Here is a 23527-nt window from a genome sequence, read left to right as displayed (position 1 = left end):
GGTTGGAGGGGGCGACCGTTCCTTTTGTCGTTTGGACTGACCATAGGAACCTTGAGTACATCCGTTCTGCCAAACGACTTAATGCGCGTCAGGCTCGTTGGGCGCTGTTTTTCGCTCGTTTCGAGTTCGTCATTTCTTATCGTCCGGGCTCTAAGAACACCAAGCCTGATGCTTTATCTCGTCTCTTCAGTTCTTCAGTAGCCTCCACTGACCCCGAGGGGATTCTCCCTGAGGGGCGTGTTGTCGGGTTGACTGTCTGGGGAATTGAGAGGCAGGTAAAGCAAGCACTCACTCACACTCCGTCGCCGCGCACTTGTCCTAGGAACCTTCTTTTCGTTCCCGTTCCTACTCGTCTGGCCGTTCTTCAGTGGGCTCACTCTGCCAAGTTAGCCGGCCACCCCGGCGTTCGAGGTACGCTTGCTTCCATTCGCCAGCGTTTTTGGTGGCCCACTCGGGAGCATGACACGCGTCGTTTCGTGGCTGCTTGTTCGGTCTGCGCGCAGACTAAGTCCGGTAACTCCCCTCCTGCCGGCCGTCTCAGACCGCTTCCCATTCCCTCTCGACCGTGGTCTCACATCGCCTTAGATTTTATCACCGGACTGCCTTCGTCAGCGGGGAAGACTGTTATTCTTACGGTTGTCGATAGGTTCTCTAAGGCGGCTCATTTTATTCCCCTCGCTAAGCTCCCTTCTGCTAAAGAGACGGCACAAATCATCATCGAGAATGTTTTCAGAATTCATGGCCTTCCGTCAGACGTCGTTTCGGACAGGGGTCCGCAATTCACGTCTCAATTTTGGAGGGAGTTTTGCCGTTTGATTGGGGCTTCCGTCAGTCTCTCTTCCGGCTTTCACCCCCAGTCTAACGGTCAAGCAGAACGGGCCAATCAGACTATTGGTCGCATCTTACGCAGTCTTTCTTTTCGTAACCCTGCGTCTTGGTCAGAACAGCTCCCCTGGGCAGAATACGCCCACAACTCGCTTCCTTCGTCTGCGACCGGGCTATCTCCTTTTCAGAGTAGCCTCGGGTACCAGCCTCCGCTGTTCTCGTCTCAGTTCGCCGAGTCCAGCGTCCCCTCCGCTCAGGCTTTTGTCCAACGTTGCGAGCGAACCTGGAAGAGGGTCAGGTCTGCACTTTGTCGTTATAGGGCGCAGACTGTGAGAGCCGCTAATAAGCATAGAACTAAGAGTCCTAGATATTGTCGCGGTCAGAGAGTTTGGCTCTCCACTCAGAACCTTCCCCTTAAGACAGCTTCTCGCAAGTTGACCCCGCGGTTCATTGGTCCGTTTCGTATTTCTCAGATCATTAATCCTGTCGCAGTGCGACTTCTTCTTCCGCGATATCTTCGTCGCGTCCACCCGGTCTTCCATGTCTCCTGTGTTAAGCCCGTTCTTCGCGCCCCCGCTCGTCTTCCCCCCCCCCATCCTTGTCGAGGGCGCACCTATCTACAGGGTCCGTAAGATTTTGGACATGCGTCCTCGGGGCCGTGGTCATCAGTACCTAGTGGATTGGGAGGGGTACGGTCCTGAGGAAAGGAGTTGGGTTCCCTCTCGGGACGTGCTGGACCGTTCGCTGATCGATGATTTCCTCCGTTGCCGCCAGGTTTCCTCCTCGAGTGCGCCAGGAGGCGCTCGGTGAGTGGGGGGGTACTGTCATGTATTGTCATATTATGTCTTGTTACTGTTCTTTCTCTTCACTTCGTCTCCCTCTGCTGGTCGTATTAGGTTACCTTCTCTTCCTCTCCTTCTCCCAGCTGTTCCTCATCTTCTCTAAACTACCTCGTTCACCCTTTTCCCACCTGTTCCTTTTTTCCCTCTGATTATGTCTCTATTTCTCTCTCTGTTCCTGCTTCTGTCTTTGTCAGATTCTCGTTTGAGTTTCTCATGCCAGAACCAAACTATCGTCTCGTTTGCTTCACCTTTGTCCCGTCCTGTCGGAATCTGTCTGTTCATCTGATGCTACGTGTGATCAGGTACCTCTGTCCTCTACGACCCGCGCCTACCCAGAGAGACCAGCAGTCTGTCGCCGCTAACCCAGCTATTCTCCTCTGCTGCTAAGAAGGGGACTACCCAGCTATTCTCCTCTGCTGCTAGAAGGGGGACTCTTCTGTAAATATCAGAAGGACTTTATGATTAATTTATCGCCCTCTCTGCGGGTTGTCTATTTTGCCATTATATACATCTGAAGAGGATCTATGTCTTCCCTGTGTTTTGACATTAAAGGACTCTGTTTTTGTTAAACCGCTTTTGCGTCCTCACTCACGTGCATAACACTATTAATAAAGAAGTGGTCAGATGACGCAGATACTAAGCTACAGGACTGTTTTGCTAGCACAGACTGGAATATGTTCTGGGATTCTTCCGATGGCATTGAGGAGTACATCACATCAGTCTCTGGCTTCATCAATAAGTGCATCGATGACGTCATGCCCACAGTGAACGTATGTCCATACCCCAACCAGAAGCCATGGATTACACGCAACATCCGCACTGAGCTAAAGGGTAGAGCTGCCGCTTTCAAGTAGTAGGACTCTAACCTGGCCGCTTAAAAGAAATCTCATTATGCCCTCAGACAAACCATCAAACAGGCAAAGCCTCAGTACAGGACTAAGATTGAATCGTATTACACCGTCTCAGATGCTAGTTGGATGTGGCAGGGCTTGCAAACTATTACAGACTACAAAGGCAAGCATAGCCGCAAGCTGCCCAGTGACATGAGCCTACCAGACGAGCTAAATTACTTCTATGCTCGCTTCAAGGCAAGCAACACTGAAGCATGCATGAGAGCGTCAGCTGTTCCGGATGTCTCCGTAGCCAATGTGAGTAAGACCTTTAAACAGGTCAACATTCACAAGGTTGCAGGGCCAGATGGATTACCAGGACGTGTACTCCGAGCATGCGCTGACCAACTGGCAAGTGTCTTTACTGATATTTTCAACCTCTCCCTAACTGAGTCTGTAATATCAACATGTTTCAAGCAGACCACCATAGCCCAAGAACACAAAGATAACCTGCCTAAATGACTTCTGACCCGTAGCACGCACGTTATCCCAGAAACCCTAGACCCACTCCAATTTGCATACCGCCCCAACAGATCCACAGATGATGCAATCTCTATTGCACTCCACACTGTCCTTTCCCACCTGGACAAAAGGAACACCTATGTGAGAATGCTATCCATTGACTACAACTCAGAGTTCAACACCATAGTGACCTCCAAGCTCATCACTTAGCTATGGAGCCTCCCTCTGCAACTGGATCCTGGACTTCCTGACGGGCCGCCCCCCAGGTGGTATGGGTAGGTAACAACACATCTGCCACATTGATCCTCAAAAAGGGAGCCCATCAGTTGTGCATGCTCAGTACTCTCCTGTACTCCCTGTTCACCCATGACAGCACTGCCAGGCAAGACTCCAACATCATCATTAAGTTTGCAGATGACACAACAATGGTAGGCCTGATCACTGACAATGATGAGACAGCCTATAGGGAGGCGGTCAGAGACCTGGCCGTGTGGTGCCAGTATAACAGCCTCTCCCTCAACATGATCAAGACAAATGAGATGATAGTGGACTACAGGAAAAGGAGGACCGAGCACGCCCTCATTCTGATCGCTGGGTCTGTAGTGGAGCAGGTTGAGAGCTTCAAGTTCCGACCGCAAGGCATTACAGAGGGTAGTGCGTATGGCCCAGTACATCACTGGGGCCAAGCTTCCTGGCATCCTGGACCTCTATACCAGGCGATGTCAAGGAAGGTCCTAAAAATTGTCAAAGACTCCAGCCACCCTAGTCATAGACTGTTCTCTCTGCTACCTCACAGCAAGCGGTACCGGAGCACCAAGTCTAGGTCCAGAAGGCTTCTTAACAGCTTCTAACCCCAAGGCATAAGACTCCTGAACAGCTAATCAATTGGCTATCCAGACTATTTGCATTGTCCCCCCCTCCCCCTCACCTCACCCCCTCTTTTATGCTGCTGCTACTCTCTGGCTATTATCTATGCATAGTCACTTTAACTCTACCTACATGTACATATTACCTCAATTACCTCGACTAACCTGTGCCCCCACACATTGACTCTGTAACGGTACCCCCTGTATGTAGCCTCGCTACTGTTATTTTACTGCTAATCTTTAACTATTTGTTACATGGAACTCTATTCCACATCAAGTAACTGACCAAAGTAATACATTAGATTATTAAACAGATAAAAATACACCTTATGGAACTACGGGGACCTTAAAGCAACACAAACATAAGCACAGACACATGCATACACACACATGATAACATACGCACTCTACACACACATACACATGGGTTTTGTATTGTATGAGTTAGTGGTGGTGTAGGGGCCTGAGAGCACACAATGTGTTGTGAAATCTGTGAATGTATTATAACGTTTTTAAAATTGTATAACTGCCTTAATGTTTCTAGACCCAGGAAAAGTAGCTGCTGCCTTAGCTAATGTGGATCCATAATAAATACAACTACAAAACTGTTTGAAGCCTGAAATGTGGCAAAAGGTCACAAAGTTCAAGGGGGCCGAATACTTTCGCAAGGCACTGTATATGGGCCTAGCTCGTGGTTAGCTCAGGATAACTGGTGCCAGTCTCCCTCAACTCCTATGATGGTATGTCCTTTCATAGGAGTCGAGGGAGAATGGCAACAACAGAGGAGGGTTCACAACTGTACTTGTGTCGCATGACACACTTTTATTCTGAGGTCTTGTCTGACAAGCTGTGAAAATAGCAAGTGAACACTGAACAAAATTATTTTTGGAGGTCGCTAAACCATTGCAATCACATTTCTGGACATGTTATGTTGCCCACCTTTGCTCCTTCTGGTAGTTCCCGGCATCCCTTCATGATCAGGGGATCAGTCTGGCACCCAACTGTGCACTTGGTCGAACAGAAAAACAGGGTCAACAATTGTCATCGTCCCTCAATTATTAACATAGCTCGAGAAATAAGGTAATCTCATCTGGAAGTTAATTCTAGGCTTTACAGATGTAGACTGACTGGCTCCAGATTGGATTATAATCAGGCCGATGACACCGTTACACTATGCAACCAACTGTGACGTAATTCTCTGTGACCCTGGGTTGGTTTGTACGGAGGTCCAGACGGACACATGAATAAATAAATACATTCCCTTGTTATGTTGAGATCACAACTTATTTATCTCATGATCACTGCATAACAAAAGTTATTTTGTCGAGATCCCAAGATCATTTTCTTGTGACCACGACATTATAAAAGTTGTTTTATCGAGATCACGAGATAATCAAAAGTACCACACATTTCATTAATTTGTTCAGCTGCACAATAACCACCTCATTAAGGAGCCCTGTGGCTGCGTTGCAATGTTCTCTTGGGCATATAAGCCCTGAACGAAGCCCGAGAGTCAACCCTGTCTCCCAGGCTGCCCCCAAGACCACAGCCAATCACATGCAAGGAACAACGCAGCTAACTTGGTTAGTCTTGTGAGCTAGCTAGGTAGCTCTGTAGTCTTGTTAGCTTGCATAACTGAAATGTGTGTAATTATAAGGGACACCATGTTTTGTAGATAATATTTACATTTACTGTGGGTGAGCTCCATTTCTGAAAGGCTGATCAGATTCAATTTCAGCCTCAGTTGCTGATAAGTCAGGGTGCTGCCTTGTAGGCTGTATTATATAGGTAAGGCTCCTTGTAGGCAGATTAGCTGTCAACGTGCTTTATAGGCAGATGCATATCTGATCCTTTATTCCTGGCAGGCTGATCAGATCCAAAAACAGCCAGATGCTTAGAAATCGGGATTCTGCCTTGTACAGTAGGCTGTCTGCAAGGAGCCTTACATATGAAACAGCCTACATGGCAGCATCCTAATATTTCAGAAAGTATTCACAAACCTTGACTTTTCCCACATTTTGTTGTGTTACAGCCTGAATTGAACATGGATTAAATTTAGATTTTGTGTCACTGATCTACACACAATACCCTATAATGTCAAAGTGGAATTATGTTTTTAGGAATGTTTACAAATTAATAAAAAACTAAAAGCAATTAGTATTCAGCCCTTTTGTTAAGCCTAAATAAGTTCAGAGTAAAAATGTGCTTAACAAGTCACATAATAAATTACATGGACTCACTATGTGTGCAATAACAGTGTTTAACATGAGTTTTAAATGACTACCTCATCTCTGTACCCCACACATACAATTTTCTGTAAGGTCCCTTAGTCAGCAGTGAATTTCAAGCACAGCTTCAACCACAAAGACCAGGGAGGTTTTCCAATGGTTGGCAAAGAAAGGCATCTTGGTAGAAAAAAGCAGACATTGAATATCCCTTTGAGCATGGTGCAGTTATTAATTACACTTTGGATGGTGTATCAATACACCCAGTCACCACAAAGATACAGGCGCCTTTTTCTTCCTAACTCACTTTGCCTGAAGAGAAAGAAAATCACACAGGGATTCCACCATGAGGCCAATGGTGATTTTAAAACCATTACAGAGTTTAATGGCTGTAATAGGAGATAACTGAGGATGGATTAACAACATTTTAGTTACTTCACAATACTAACGTAAATGACGGAGTGAAAATACGGAGGAAGCCTTGTACAGAACAAAAATATTCCAAAACGTGCATCCTGTTTGCAATAAAACTTTTGTTATTGACCAAATATTCATTTTCCACCATAATTTGCAAATAAATTCATTAAAAATCCTACAATGTGATTTTCTGGATTTTTTAAAATAATTTTGTCTGTCATAGTTGAAGTGTACCTATGATGAAAATTGCAGGCCTCTCTCATCTTTTTAAGTGGGAGAACTTGCACAATTGGTGGCTGACTAAATACTTTTTTGCCCCACTGTATATTAGTGTTTTATTTTCCTTTTTTAAATATTTATATTTTTGTCCCACTTTGACATTACACTCTGACTACTTTGTGTCAATTTTGACATTAAAATAAGTGTTTCTGACTTATCAATGTCACATAGGCCGATTTCAAAGGGATTAGTTGTTGTAATAGGCTCTTTGGCATAATTTTCACATATCACCTAGATCAGTAGTTCCCAACCTTTTCGGTTACTGTACCACCAACTGAATTTCGCTCTTCCCGGAGCACCCTTGAAGTACCCCATCATGTGCACTTTACCAGTAGGTCTATTGTCTCATGAGTCTTCTGCAGTACCCCCTATGAATAGGTCAAGTACCCCTAGGTGTCCTAGTACCCCGGTTGGGAACAACTTACCTAGACTAAAAGCCAACTGAACATACACTTTCTATTTGCCTTATCTGTGGTTCAGGTGGAGACATATCTCAGAGGAAGGCTGAAGTCACAGTTAATCTTCATTATCCTTTGCCTTATTGATTCTGTCTATCCTACCCACCTCACAATGGTCTTTTCCTTCACCTTGCGGAATTGCCTGCCACTTTCCTCCATGGCAAAGAGTGGTTGCTATAGCAATAGACTGTTCGATCTAACCACAGATCCAAGTTCTGATTGATGAAAATAGTACTTCAATGTCTCCTCTCTTAATTGCAGTTGGCTTGGATGAATGGTTCTGAACATTAATTTGCTTGGAAAAGGACAACATGAGGATGAAATGAGAAAGGAACAGCCAGAAAGGGTATCGAAGCATTTGATATGCATCCAGAACCACTCAGGACTATTGCCACTGGGCACACACTGGTTGAACTAACATTGTTTCCACGTCATTTCAATTAAATTAAGTTGAACCAACGTGGAATGGATGTTGAGTCTATGCCCAGTGGGTTGAGACCTGAGTGAGAAGGATTTCTTTACAAATACTACAATACAAAAAAATGTTCAAATGACCCACCTGTAAGTCAAAAAGGCCTAAAAAAAGCACAATGCTGTGTCACTCAAAGAGGTTACCATTAATTTGGAACAATTCTTATTATCCTGCTAAGTAATGAGATTGTAAAATAATGGACAAGAGAAGGATGTTTTTCCACCAAGGGCCACATCACATGTGACCCGGGTTACATCCCAAATGGCACCCTATTCCCTTTATAGTGCACTACTGGGGAATAAGGTGCCATTTTGGACTCACCCCCAGGACAGATGTAGACTGACCTCAGGAAGACCATTCACTCACATGTTGTTCTGCTAATTGAAAAGAACGACTCGGATTTCCTGGTGACACAAATGGTCTCTAAGCCTTTTTTATTGCCTAACAAAAATACTACATGTTTGCAGCAGCTCAACCTTTCTCTCTCCCAGTGGGCAATTTAGCACTGAAGTGAAAAATTTGAGATATTAGTCAACTAGATAGGGAGAAATTGTTAATTAGATGTTCGAAGCTGGAGATGCTAGTGTCAATCTACCAATGCAGAAGAATGTATTTTGGTTATTGAGCATATTCAAGCACTTGCACTTTCATTTGGATACAGGATTATGGTGAAGGAAGGAAAAAACAACATGGAAACAGCTTAACATTTTTGACCTGTTAATAAGGGTTACAGACACTGTGGAATTCTACACTTAACTAAAAGAAAGGATGAAGTAGTTTCAAAACATGATCAGTTGATTACTGATAAATTGCCAGGATATTTTAAGGATACTTTTGTAATTTCACAATTTGCTGTGGCTGTTAAACATCATTGTTCTGTTGGTGGTGTTGCATGGTGTGCACTCATTCTGTTAAAATGGATGTGTTCATTTTCATCCTGGTCCATGATGGATACATGTGACCAGTAGCAATGGAAAGGAGCGCTGCATATTCCGCGTTGATGCTTTTTAAAGGACTGGACTATTATATAAGGTTGTAGGATCTTAATTTGATCACCTTGTTGCAGGATAACTTTATTGCAATGCAGTAACTTATTTGAGTTTTAAAAAGCATTCTGATGTTGTACTTTTCACTTTGATATTTCAGACTTGATTTTCCCTTACGAAAAATGTATCAACCCTACAAAATGTCCATGAATTATTATCCACATCATATTTCACATTTTGTGTTGCTGCAGGATTATTTTCCTGCTGTATCAAACTGGCTCAATTTAAAATCCGACATCTGTAGTAGTTCCATTTGGGTTGTAGTCTGTTCCTAAATTGTATTTTCACCCAGTTGGTGCAGCTTTGAAGAACCCACATCTAAGTGGGTCTTGTATGTCTCATCTGCCAACAAACCAACTACGATACAGACCAACCTACTGTTGTAGACCTACAGTATGACAATCCCAGTCTTTCATATTTCAATTTTTGGGCCCATGGTTACATTTAAATGCAATCCAGTCTTTAGAGCAATGTACATAAGGGATTATACACTGAGTGTACAAAACATTATGAACACCTGCTCTCTCCATGACATAAACTCCAGGTGAATCCAGGTGAAAGCTATGATCCCTTATTGATGTCACTTGTTAAATCCACTTCAATCAGTTTGGATTATGGGGAGGAGACGGGTTAAAGAAGGATTTTTAAGTCTTGAGACATTTGAGATATGGATTGTGTATGTGTGCCCTTTAGAGGGTGAATGGGTAAGACAAAATATTGAAGTGCCTTTGACCAGGATATGGTACAGTTTCCTGTGTGTATCAAGACTAGTCCACCACCCAAAGGACATCCAGCCAATTTGACACAACCATGGGAATCATTGGAGTCAACATGGGCCAGTATCCCTGTGGACTGCTTTCGACACCGTGTAGAGTCCATGCTCCATGACAAATTGAGGCTGTCCTCTTTAATCTTTTATCGAGATTGATTTCATCTGTGTTTTTAGTGCCAACAGTGGCGACAAGAATGTAGTATGACTTACCTCATGCTAAAAGACTTTTATAAGGTAGACTTGAGTTTGAATGACCAAGGAACTGTATGTGTCTGTAGGATGTCATGGTATAAGGGAAATGTCCCCAACCATTATATTGATTCCATAGGCAGAATCCAACCTAGAATGCTTGAGATCCTTGCACTCAATTCTTACATTTATTTTATTTGACCTTCTTCCCTAACTGAGTCTGTAATATCAACATGTTTCAAGCAGACCACCATAGCCCAAGAACACAAAGATAACCTGCCTAAATGACTTCTGACCCGTAGCACGCACGTTATCCCAGAAACCCTAGACCCACTCCAATTTGCATACCGCCCCAACAGATCCACAGATGATGCAATCTCTATTGCACTCCACACTGTCCTTTCCCACCTGGACAAAAGGAACACCTATGTGAGAATGCTATCCATTGACTACAACTCAGAGTTCAACACCATAGTGACCTCCAAGCTCATCACTTAGCTATGGAGCCTCCCTCTGCAACTGGATCCTGGACTTCCTGACGGGCCGCCCCCCAGGTGGTATGGGTAGGTAACAACACATCTGCCACATTGATCCTCAAAAAGGGAGCCCATCAGTTGTGCATGCTCAGTACTCTCCTGTACTCCCTGTTCACCCATGACAGCACTGCCAGGCAAGACTCCAACATCATCATTAAGTTTGCAGATGACACAACAATGGTAGGCCTGATCACTGACAATGATGAGACAGCCTATAGGGAGGCGGTCAGAGACCTGGCCGTGTGGTGCCAGTATAACAGCCTCTCCCTCAACATGATCAAGACAAATGAGATGATAGTGGACTACAGGAAAAGGAGGACCGAGCACGCCCTCATTCTGATCGCTGGGTCTGTAGTGGAGCAGGTTGAGAGCTTCAAGTTCCGACCGCAAGGCATTACAGAGGGTAGTGCGTATGGCCCAGTACATCACTGGGGCCAAGCTTCCTGGCATCCTGGACCTCTATACCAGGCGATGTCAAGGAAGGTCCTAAAAATTGTCAAAGACTCCAGCCACCCTAGTCATAGACTGTTCTCTCTGCTACCTCACAGCAAGCGGTACCGGAGCACCAAGTCTAGGTCCAGAAGGCTTCTTAACAGCTTCTAACCCCAAGGCATAAGACTCCTGAACAGCTAATCAATTGGCTATCCAGACTATTTGCATTGTCCCCCCCTCCCCCTCACCTCACCCCCTCTTTTATGCTGCTGCTACTCTCTGGCTATTATCTATGCATAGTCACTTTAACTCTACCTACATGTACATATTACCTCAATTACCTCGACTAACCTGTGCCCCCACACATTGACTCTGTAACGGTACCCCCTGTATGTAGCCTCGCTACTGTTATTTTACTGCTAATCTTTAACTATTTGTTACATGGAACTCTATTCCACATCAAGTAACTGACCAAAGTAATACATTAGATTATTAAACAGATAAAAATACACCTTATGGAACTACGGGGACCTTAAAGCAACACAAACATAAGCACAGACACATGCATACACACACATGATAACATACGCACTCTACACACACATACACATGGGTTTTGTATTGTATGAGTTAGTGGTGGTGTAGGGGCCTGAGAGCACACAATGTGTTGTGAAATCTGTGAATGTATTATAACGTTTTTAAAATTGTATAACTGCCTTAATGTTTCTAGACCCAGGAAAAGTAGCTGCTGCCTTAGCTAATGTGGATCCATAATAAATACAACTACAAAACTGTTTGAAGCCTGAAATGTGGCAAAAGGTCACAAAGTTCAAGGGGGCCGAATACTTTCGCAAGGCACTGTATATGGGCCTAGCTCGTGGTTAGCTCAGGATAACTGGTGCCAGTCTCCCTCAACTCCTATGATGGTATGTCCTTTCATAGGAGTCGAGGGAGAATGGCAACAACAGAGGAGGGTTCACAACTGTACTTGTGTCGCATGACACACTTTTATTCTGAGGTCTTGTCTGACAAGCTGTGAAAATAGCAAGTGAACACTGAACAAAATTATTTTTGGAGGTCGCTAAACCATTGCAATCACATTTCTGGACATGTTATGTTGCCCACCTTTGCTCCTTCTGGTAGTTCCCGGCATCCCTTCATGATCAGGGGATCAGTCTGGCACCCAACTGTGCACTTGGTCGAACAGAAAAACAGGGTCAACAATTGTCATCGTCCCTCAATTATTAACATAGCTCGAGAAATAAGGTAATCTCATCTGGAAGTTAATTCTAGGCTTTACAGATGTAGACTGACTGGCTCCAGATTGGATTATAATCAGGCCGATGACACCGTTACACTATGCAACCAACTGTGACGTAATTCTCTGTGACCCTGGGTTGGTTTGTACGGAGGTCCAGACGGACATATGAATAAATAAATACATTCCCTTGTTATGTTGAGATCACAACTTATTTATCTCATGATCACTGCATAACAAAAGTTATTTTGTCGAGATCCCAAGATCATTTTCTTGTGACCACGACATTATAAAAGTTGTTTTATCGAGATCACGAGATAATCAAAAGTACCACACATTTCATTAATTTGTTCAGCTGCACAATAACCACCTCATTAAGGAGCCCTGTGGCTGCGTTGCAATGTTCTCTTGGGCATATAAGCCCTGAACGAAGCCCGAGAGTCAACCCTGTCTCCCAGGCTGCCCCCAAGACCACAGCCAATCACATGCAAGGAACAACGCAGCTAACTTGGTTAGTCTTGTGAGCTAGCTAGGTAGCTCTGTAGTCTTGTTAGCTTGCATAACTGAAATGTGTGTAATTATAAGGGACACCATGTTTTGTAGATAATATTTACATTTACTGTGGGTGAGCTCCATTTCTGAAAGGCTGATCAGATTCAATTTCAGCCTCAGTTGCTGATAAGTCAGGGTGCTGCCTTGTAGGCTGTATTATATAGGTAAGGCTCCTTGTAGGCAGATTAGCTGTCAACGTGCTTTATAGGCAGATGCATATCTGATCCTTTATTCCTGGCAGGCTGATCAGATCCAAAAACAGCCAGATGCTTAGAAATCGGGATTCTGCCTTGTACAGTAGGCTGTCTGCAAGGAGCCTTACATATGAAACAGCCTACATGGCAGCATCCTAATATTTCAGAAAGTATTCACAAACCTTGACTTTTCCCACATTTTGTTGTGTTACAGCCTGAATTGAACATGGATTAAATTTAGATTTTGTGTCACTGATCTACACACAATACCCTATAATGTCAAAGTGGAATTATGTTTTTAGGAATGTTTACAAATTAATAAAAAACTAAAAGCAATTAGTATTCAGCCCTTTTGTTAAGCCTAAATAAGTTCAGAGTAAAAATGTGCTTAACAAGTCACATAATAAATTACATGGACTCACTATGTGTGCAATAACAGTGTTTAACATGAGTTTTAAATGACTACCTCATCTCTGTACCCCACACATACAATTTTCTGTAAGGTCCCTTAGTCAGCAGTGAATTTCAAGCACAGCTTCAACCACAAAGACCAGGGAGGTTTTCCAATGGTTGGCAAAGAAAGGCATCTTGGTAGAAAAAAGCAGACATTGAATATCCCTTTGAGCATGGTGCAGTTATTAATTACACTTTGGATGGTGTATCAATACACCCAGTCACCACAAAGATACAGGCGCCTTTTTCTTCCTAACTCACTTTGCCTGAAGAGAAAGAAAATCACACAGGGATTCCACCATGAGGCCAATGGTGATTTTAAAACCATTACAGAGTTTAATGGCTGTAATAGGAGATAACTGAGGATGGATTAACAACATTTTAGTTACTTCACAATACTAACGTAAATGACGGAGTGAAAATACGGAGGAAGCCTTGTACAGAACAAAAATATTCCAAAACGTGCATCCTGTTTGCAATAAGCCAATAAAATAAAATAAAGAAATTTACTTTTCGTCCTGAATACAAGGCATTTTGTTTGGGGCAAATCCAACACAACACATCACTGAGTACCACTCAGTACCACATATTTTCAAGCATGGTGGTGGCTGCATCACGTTATGGGTATTCTTGTTATCGGCAAGGACCAGGGAGTTTTTTAGGATAAAAATGAATAAAGCTAAGCACAGGCAAAATCCTAGATGAAAACTTGGTTCAGTCTGTTTTCCAACAGACCCTGGGAGACAAATTCACCTTTCAGCATGACAATTACTTAAAATACATGGTAGAAAATAGACTGAAGTGGCTTACCAACACGACAATGAATGTTCCTAAGTGCCCTAGTTACAGTTTTGACTTATATCGGTTTGAAAATCTATGGCATGACTGTCTAGCAATGATCAATAACCAACTTGACAGAGCTTTAATATTTTTTTAAGAATAATGGCCAAAAATTGTACAATACCGGTGTGCAAAGCTCTTAGAGACTCGGTGCCAAAGATGATTGTAACATGTATTGACTCAGGGAGTTAATCAAGATACAGTGGGGCAAAAAAAGTATTTAGTCAGCCACCAATTGTGCAATTTCTCCCACTTAAAAAGATGAGAGGCCTGTAATTGTCATCATAGGTACACTTCAACTATGACAGACAAAATGAGAAAAGAAAATCCTGAAAATCACATTGTAGGATTTTTAATGAATTTATTTGCAAATTATGGTGGAAAATAAGTATCTGGTCACCTACAAACAAGCAAGATTTCTGGCTCTCACAGACCTGTAACTTCTTCTTTAAGTGGCTCCTCTGTCCTCCACTCGTTACCTGTATTAATGGCACCTGCACCTGTGAACTTGTTATCAGTATAAAAGACACCTGTCCACAACCTCAAACAGTCACACTCCAAACTCCACTATGGCCAAGACCAAAGAGCTGTCAAAGGACAGCAGAAACAAAATTGTAGACCTGCACCAGGCTGGGAAGACTGAATCTGCAATAGGTAAGCAGTTTGGTTTGAAGAAATCAACTGTGGGAGCAATTATTAGGAAATGGAAGACATACAAGACCACTGATAATCTCCATCGATCTGGGGCTCCACGCAAGATCTCACCCTGTGGGGTCAAAATGATCACAAGAACGGTGAGCAAAAATCCCAGAACCACACGGGGGGACCTAGTGAATGACCTGCAGAGAGCTGGGACCAAAGTAACAAAGCCTACCATCAGTAACACACTACGCCGCCAGGGACTCAAATCCTGCAGTGCCAGACGTGTCCACCTTTTTAAGCCAGTACATGTCCAGGCCCGTCTGAAGTTTGCTAGAGAGCATTTGGATGATCCAGAAGAAGATTGGGAGAATGTCATATGGTCAGATGAAACCAAAATATAACTTTTTGGTAAAAACTCAACTCGTCGTGTTTGGAGGACAAAGAATGCTGAGTTGCATCCGAAGAACACCATACCTACTGTGAAGCATGGGGGTGGAAACATCATGCTTTGGGGCTGTTTTTCTGCAAAGGGACCAGGACAACTGATCTGTGTAAAGGAAAGAATAAATGGGGCCATGTATCGTGATATTTTGAGTGAAAACCTCCTTCCATCAGCAAGGGCATTGAAGATGAAACGTGGCTGGGTCTTTCAGCATGACAATGATCCCAAACACACTGCCCGAGCAACAAAGGAGTGGCTTCGTAAGAAGCATTTCAAGGTCCTGGAGTGGCCTAGCCAGTCTCCAGATCTCAACCCCATAGAAAATCTTTGGAGGGAGTTGAAAGTCCGTGTTGCCCAGCAACAGCCCCAAAACATCACTGCTCTAGAGGAGATCTGCATGGAGGAATGGGCCAAAATACCAGCAACAGTGTGTGAAAACCTTGTGAAGACTTACAGAAAACGTTTGACCTCTGTCATTGCCAACAAAGGGTATATAACAAAGTATTGAGATAAACTTTTGTTATTGACCAAATATTCATTTTCCACCATAATTTGCAAATAAATTCATTAAAAATCCTACAATGTGATTTTCTGGATTTTTTAAAATAATTTTGTCTGTCATAGTTGAAGTGTACCTATGATGAAAATTGCAGGCCTCTCTCATCTTTTTAAGTGGGAGAACTTGCACAATTGGTGGCTGACTAAATACTTTTTTGCCCCACTGTATATTAGTGTTTTATTTTCCTTTTTTAAATATTTATATTTTTGTCCCACTTTGACATTACACTCTGACTACTTTGTGTCAATTTTGACATTAAAATAAGTGTTTCTGACTTATCAATGTCACATAGGCCGATTTCAAAGGGATTAGTTGTTGTAATAGGCTCTTTGGCATAATTTTCACATATCACCTAGATCAGTAGTTCCCAACCTTTTCGGTTACTGTACCACCAACTGAATTTCGCTCTTCCCGGAGCACCCTTGAAGTACCCCATCATGTGCACTTTACCAGTAGGTCTATTGTCTCATGAGTCTTCTGCAGTACCCCCTATGAATAGGTCAAGTACCCCTAGGTGTCCTAGTACCCCGGTTGGGAACAACTTACCTAGACTAAAAGCCAACTGAACATACACTTTCTATTTGCCTTATCTGTGGTTCAGGTGGAGACATATCTCAGAGGAAGGCTGAAGTCACAGTTAATCTTCATTATCCTTTGCCTTATTGATTCTGTCTATCCTACCCACCTCACAATGGTCTTTTCCTTCACCTTGCGGAATTGCCTGCCACTTTCCTCCATGGCAAAGAGTGGTTGCTATAGCAATAGACTGTTCGATCTAACCACAGATCCAAGTTCTGATTGATGAAAATAGTACTTCAATGTCTCCTCTCTTAATTGCAGTTGGCTTGGATGAATGGTTCTGAACATTAATTTGCTTGGAAAAGGACAACATGAGGATGAAATGAGAAAGGAACAGCCAGAAAGGGTATCGAAGCATTTGATATGCATCCAGAACCACTCAGGACTATTGCCACTGGGCACACACTGGTTGAACTAACATTGTTTCCACGTCATTTCAATTAAATTAAGTTGAACCAACGTGGAATGGATGTTGAGTCTATGCCCAGTGGGTTGAGACCTGAGTGAGAAGGATTTCTTTACAAATACTACAATACAAAAAAATGTTCAAATGACCCACCTGTAAGTCAAAAAGGCCTAAAAAAAGCACAATGCTGTGTCACTCAAAGAGGTTACCATTAATTTGGAACAATTCTTATTATCCTGCTAAGTAATGAGATTGTAAAATAATGGACAAGAGAAGGATGTTTTTCCACCAAGGGCCACATCACATGTGACCCGGGTTACATCCCAAATGGCACCCTATTCCCTTTATAGTGCACTACTGGGGAATAAGGTGCCATTTTGGACTCACCCCCAGGACAGATGTAGACTGACCTCAGGAAGACCATTCACTCACATGTTGTTCTGCTAATTGAAAAGAACGACTCGGATTTCCTGGTGACACAAATGGTCTCTAAGCCTTTTTTATTGCCTAACAAAAATACTACATGTTTGCAGCAGCTCAACCTTTCTCTCTCCCAGTGGGCAATTTAGCACTGAAGTGAAAAATTTGAGATATTAGTCAACTAGATAGGGAGAAATTGTTAATTAGATGTTCGAAGCTGGAGATGCTAGTGTCAATCTACCAATGCAGAAGAATGTATTTTGGTTATTGAGCATATTCAAGCACTTGCACTTTCATTTGGATACAGGATTATGGTGAAGGAAGGAAAAAACAACATGGAAACAGCTTAACATTTTTGACCTGTTAATAAGGGTTACAGACACTGTGGAATTCTACACTTAACTAAAAGAAAGGATGAAGTAGTTTCAAAACATGATCAGTTGATTACTGATAAATTGCCAGGATATTTTAAGGATACTTTTGTAATTTCACAATTTGCTGTGGCTGTTAAACATCATTGTTCTGTTGGTGGTGTTGCATGGTGTGCACTCATTCTGTTAAAATGGATGTGTTCATTTTCATCCTGGTCCATGATGGATACATGTGACCAGTAGCAATGGAAAGGAGCGCTGCATATTCCGCGTTGATGCTTTTTAAAGGACTGGACTATTATATAAGGTTGTAGGATCTTAATTTGATCACCTTGTTGCAGGATAACTTTATTGCAATGCAGTAACTTATTTGAGTTTTAAAAAGCATTCTGATGTTGTACTTTTCACTTTGATATTTCAGACTTGATTTTCCCTTACGAAAAATGTATCAACCCTACAAAATGTCCATGAATTATTATCCACATCATATTTCACATTTTGTGTTGCTGCAGGATTATTTTCCTGCTGTATCAAACTGGCTCAATTTAAAATCCGACATCTGTAGTAGTTCCATTTGGGTTGTAGTCTGTTCCTAAATTGTATTTTCACCCAGTTGGTGCAGCTTTGAAGAACCCACATCTAAGTGGGTCTTGTATGTCTCATCTGCCAACAAACCAACTACGATACAGACCAACCTACTGTTGTAGACCTACAGTATGACAATCCCAGTCTTTCATATTTCAATTTTTGGGCCCATGGTTACATTTAAATGCAATCCAGTCTTTAGAGCAATGTACATAAGGGATTATACACTGAGTGTACAAAACATTATGAACACCTGCTCTCTCCATGACATAAACTCCAGGTGAATCCAGGTGAAAGCTATGATCCCTTATTGATGTCACTTGTTAAATCCACTTCAATCAGTTTGGATTATGGGGAGGAGACGGGTTAAAGAAGGATTTTTAAGTCTTGAGACATTTGAGATATGGATTGTGTATGTGTGCCCTTTAGAGGGTGAATGGGTAAGACAAAATATTGAAGTGCCTTTGACCAGGATATGGTACAGTTTCCTGTGTGTATCAAGACTAGTCCACCACCCAAAGGACATCCAGCCAATTTGACACAACCATGGGAATCATTGGAGTCAACATGGGCCAGTATCCCTGTGGACTGCTTTCGACACCGTGTAGAGTCCATGCTCCATGACAAATTGAGGCTGTCCTCTTTAATCTTTTATCGAGATTGATTTCATCTGTGTTTTTAGTGCCAACAGTGGCGACAAGAATGTAGTATGACTTACCTCATGCTAAAAGACTTTTATAAGGTAGACTTGAGTTTGAATGACCAAGGAACTGTATGTGTCTGTAGGATGTCATGGTATAAGGGAAATGTCCCCAACCATTATATTGATTCCATAGGCAGAATCCAACCTAGAATGCTTGAGATCCTTGCACTCAATTCTTACATTTATTTTATTTGACCTTCTTCCCATGTGTTTTTATGTACCGCCACCAGTATACCAAAGAGTGTCCCCATTTGAAAATATTACGGTTTGAGTATTTTGAGTCCTTCTAAGACTCTTAACATAGTTTTAGGATCAGGATTAGCATCTCAATGTTAATTCTAATCCAAACATTTTAACAATTCATTCCGGAGTTCTGACTCTTAATTGCCTCAAATTATGTCCTTGCCACTTGAATAAAAAACATAAACACCATGTAATTGAGAAATACTGAGATATTACAGTGTGTTATATATTGTGTGTTTCAGTAATACAATGCCTTGCTGCTATTGGATAGTTTTTTTTATTAATAGAAGTATGTAGGCCTGCCGGTACTACTCTATGGCCTTAGCATGCAGCCAAATGTATTCACCTTGTAGCCATTTCCTGATTTGCACTGCTAAACCACATTTTGCACTACTCATGAACACATTTCTGTATATTGAGTGCAGTTCCTGTGAGGGTCTTGCTCTGTAATGTGACAAGTGGGTGAGTTTTTACTCACTTTCATGCCATTTTTCTGCAATCAATGCAAACCACGACCAAGCAAATGTCAGCAATGGGACAAGGGGCAAAAAGTACACTGTTCAACAAATCCACTACATATGAGAAAATGACGTGGGGCTTATTATTTCACACACTTCAACTTGGAGGCAAGAACACTTCTGAAATGTCAACCACATAGAGATGATCATAGAAATCCCATTCACTTATTCTACTGTCACACTGCAATTAGCAGATATCATTAGTGGAAGGGCAGTTGCTGACCCATGGAGTTCAGCTGGCCCTAGACTACAGATGCTTGCCATGTGAAGACTGGTGGTGATAGGCACAGTAGTCCAGCAGCAGGGAAAAAACTTTCTCTCTGACGAGAGAATAGGAGATAGAAATAAACTCTCCTACATGTTAATCCCCATTGAGGAACATTCTGTCCACGTCCCAAATGCCACCCTATTCCCTATATAATGCACTACTTTTGACCAGGACTCTGGTCAAAAGCTGTACCCTATTCCTTATATAATGCACTACTTTTGACCAGGGCTCTGTGGTCAAAAGTAGTGTACTATATAGGGAATATGGTGCCATTTTGGGACGCATCCTCTTACTGTCTCCCTCACTTCACACCCTCCTTAGCTTAACGTATTGTGAATTGCATACCATCTTGGTGCAACTAACCTGCATAGACATTTATATCCAGACCATTAAGTCTACAGTTCATGTGTTTTAAATTGTATGGCCATCAACCTTGGTCCTGCAGAGCTAAAGTGTATGCAGACATTTATTCCAGACCAGCACTAAAACAAATGTTTTCTTTGACTAGCCTGCATGCCACTTCTTAGGATTACAAGAAAATACAGACACATGTGAAATATTGAAATATACATTTCTCAAAAAGAAAGTAAGTAAACGTTTCAGGAATTACTGTTAATAAGTGGCTGATTGACACTGTCAAACCTGCTATTTGAATAGCATGGAGAAAAAACGGTTTGTCAAGTGGAGCCAATCACGTTCTTTATTTGATATACATTGATGAGCTATTATTAATATAGAGCACTAGTATAGAACAGAATGGAGGAAACCCATTCATATGCGTCTGGACTGGTTTTCTGAAGCAGCAGCAGTAACACAGCTCCAATGTGCTCTGAGGGCAGCGACATCAAACTGTCATTACGGCACCTGCTTTGGTAGCGGTCGTTTGATAGCCTCCTAGAGTAGAGAGAGAAAAACGAGGACACTGATACGGGGTAGAGTGTGAGAGACTGCGAGATAAGTGAGAGGATATAGCCAGCCTACACAACAGGGACCTCAATACAATTAATCCAATGGACGTGATGCTTATACTGATAAGAATTGCGCTCGTGGGCTTCATCTGCCTGTTCCTAGCATCCGCTGGGTTGGCCTGTGGTCCAGGCAAGGGATATGGAAAACAAAGACATCCGAAAAAACTAAAGCCTTTGGCTTACAAGCAGTTCATTCCCAACGTGGCGGAGAAAACCCTTGGGGCCAGTGGCAAATACGAAGGGAAGATCACAAGGAACTCTGAAAGATTTAAAGACCTGACTCCAAACTACAATCCTGACATTATTTTCAAAGATGAGGAAAACACTAATGCTGACAGACTTATGACACAGGTAGGTTATAGTGAGAAAGCGCATGAAGATGTATATTGTGGGTCCTGAATAATAATTTGGCACGAGAACAATGAATGACGCTCAATTTGAAGTGACAGTTGTTCAATATTTATGATTTGCCTTTATGGTTACTATGCATACCTATGTATAATATAGATTTTAAGAAATTTCAAACAAACTGTGCACCATATCGGACTCTTTTTGTCTATGGACAGTTCTACCCTGTGTCTCCAGTTGGGCTTATCAGAGCATGAAAATTAAGACAAGTCGTTATGGATGCCATGCGCACGACTGCTACCACTTATTAAAGGGGCTGGTTCTAGACAGTTAATGTTAGGCTATGATAAACTTGTATTATGGACTACCCCCCCCCCCCCCCCCCCCCCCATCCATCTATATCTCTCTCTTTCACACACACACACAAGCGCAGAGCGAGAGAGAGAGAGAGAGAGAGAGAGAGAGAGAGAGAGAGAGAGAGAGAGGAGAGAGAGATCGACTAGGGATAATTCATTAATTTCGATTAGCAGCGTCACTCGATAATCCATAACCATCTATAACATTTCTAAAATGTTTATTCGTTTCTTTTCAAATCGAAAAATGTACATAAATAAAAACATATATTGGAACAGATGCGTCTATATACAATCAATAAAGCCATGTCTTTAGTTGCATGCTATATACGTGTGTGTGTGTGTGTGTGTGTGTGTGTGTGTGTGTGTGTGTGTGTGTGTGTGTGTGTGTGTGTATCCCTCCAATTTAACCCCTTGTGTTTCCTGACATCTCAATTATCTATTTATGCTTTTCAGAGATGTAAGGACAAACTGAACTCTTTGGCTATTTCAGTCATGAATCAATGGCCGGGAGTGAAGCTGCGCGTGACAGAAGGCTGGGACGAGGATGGACACCATTTCGAAGAATCTTTACACTATGAAGGAAGGGCTGTGGATATCACCACCTCTGACAGAGATAAGAGCAAATATGGAATGTTATCCCGGCTCGCGGTGGAGGCAGGATTCGACTGGGTCAATTATGAATCCAAAGCCCATATTCATTGTTCTGTGAAAGCAGGTAAACACAACGAACGAACAATTAATAGTAATAACAATAATAATAATATATTTTTATGTAAATTTAAAATGTAAAAAAAAGAGTATAAATGACTTCCTCAACCGTTATTACGCACGTTGCTATGTCAAGAAAACAATTTAGGTAGATAGATAGGCCTAGTGCAGTCCCTTGTTATTACACAGTTATAAGACAATACTTGTGACCCATGTTGCAATGTCAACTGTCCTATCCCATTTGTTAGATCAGTAAGCCCTATATTTGTCCAGGTCATTCAGTTTACATTTAGAATTGTATGGCAATAGTGACTTGGTCCAAAGTATTTATTTATTTACTCCTTATTGTCTGCTCTTCTCCAGAAAATTCAGTTGCTGCAAAGTCGGGTGGCTGCTTCCCTGGATCTGCCTCAGTTCTCCTCGAGGATGGTCGCAGCAAGCTGGTAAAAGAACTGGAGGTGGGCGACAAGGTGTTAGCAGCAGACATAGAAGGAAATATTGTGTCCAGCGATTTCCTCATGTTCTTGGACAAAGATCCAGTGTCAAAACGCGAATTTTATGTTTTTGAAACAGAGAAGCCCAACCGAAAGTTAAGACTGACCCCGGCTCACCTGGTCTTCATCACCAGTAACGTTACGGATGACGATATGACTGCAGTGTTTGCCAGTAATGTAAAACCTGGGCAACAGGTGTTTGTTGTGGATGAGGCCGTAGACCACCTGAAGGCAGTCACTGTGGAAAGGATTTACGTGGAAGAATACGAGGGATCTTATGCCCCAGTAACCTCACAAGGGACCATCATAGTTGACCATGTTTTGGCGAGCTGTTACGCGGTAATCGAGGACCACAAATGGGCGCACTGGGCCTTTGCGCCAGTCAGGTTGGGGCACGCGTTGATGTCCTTCACAGATCTAGTCAAAAAGCGCGAGGACATACGTCAGAGAGATGGAATACACTGGTACTCAGACATTCTATACCACATAGGGACATTGCTGCTGGACATAAACTCCTTTCATCCTCTAGGAATGTCCCAAAGCTGAGACTTTAGTCGTTTTTATTTGTCAATTTCAAAGACACAAATGAATGCTCTTAAAGATGGAAATACTTTTGGGCACTGGAGCCATACATGTATATTCTTATTTATTCTCTTGTTTTCCTCCTATCAAGAACCAGTCAAATTTAGTCGTCTAGGATAGTGTGAACAATCTGTGAATAATTTATTTCTAAACATTTGAGAAAAAATGTTGATGATCGTTATGTGCAAATGTGCAAATGTGAATTGACTGTTATATTTTCTTGGATGAACATAGTGTTGCCTCAATAAATTATGTTTTTATACACTGAAACATGTAGCCTGCATGTCAACCTGAACAAATAGCCAACATTCTCACATTTCGTTTTCT

The 23527-nt window shown here is 42.3% G+C and overlaps 1 protein-coding gene across 1 annotated transcript; it reads left to right on the top strand.

Annotated features, from left to right (window-relative positions):
• The first annotated feature begins 20754 nt into the window (after positions 1–20754).
• LOC139387071 (sonic hedgehog signaling molecule b) lies at positions 20755–23164 on the top strand. Its single transcript, XM_071133055.1, has 3 exons — positions 20755–21063; positions 21870–22131; positions 22488–23164. The coding sequence occupies exons 1-3, from the start codon at positions 20755–20757 to the stop codon at positions 23162–23164; spliced, it is 1248 nt and encodes a 415-aa protein (XP_070989156.1).
• The last annotated feature ends 363 nt before the right edge of the window (positions 23165–23527 follow it).

This window comes from Oncorhynchus clarkii, chromosome 28, assembly GCF_045791955.1.
Source record: "Oncorhynchus clarkii lewisi isolate Uvic-CL-2024 chromosome 28, UVic_Ocla_1.0, whole genome shotgun sequence".
Classification (NCBI taxonomy): Eukaryota; Metazoa; Chordata; class Actinopteri; order Salmoniformes; family Salmonidae; genus Oncorhynchus; species Oncorhynchus clarkii.
The sequence above is the reverse complement of the archived record's forward strand: the minus strand, read 5'-3'. Positions and strand labels throughout refer to the sequence as shown.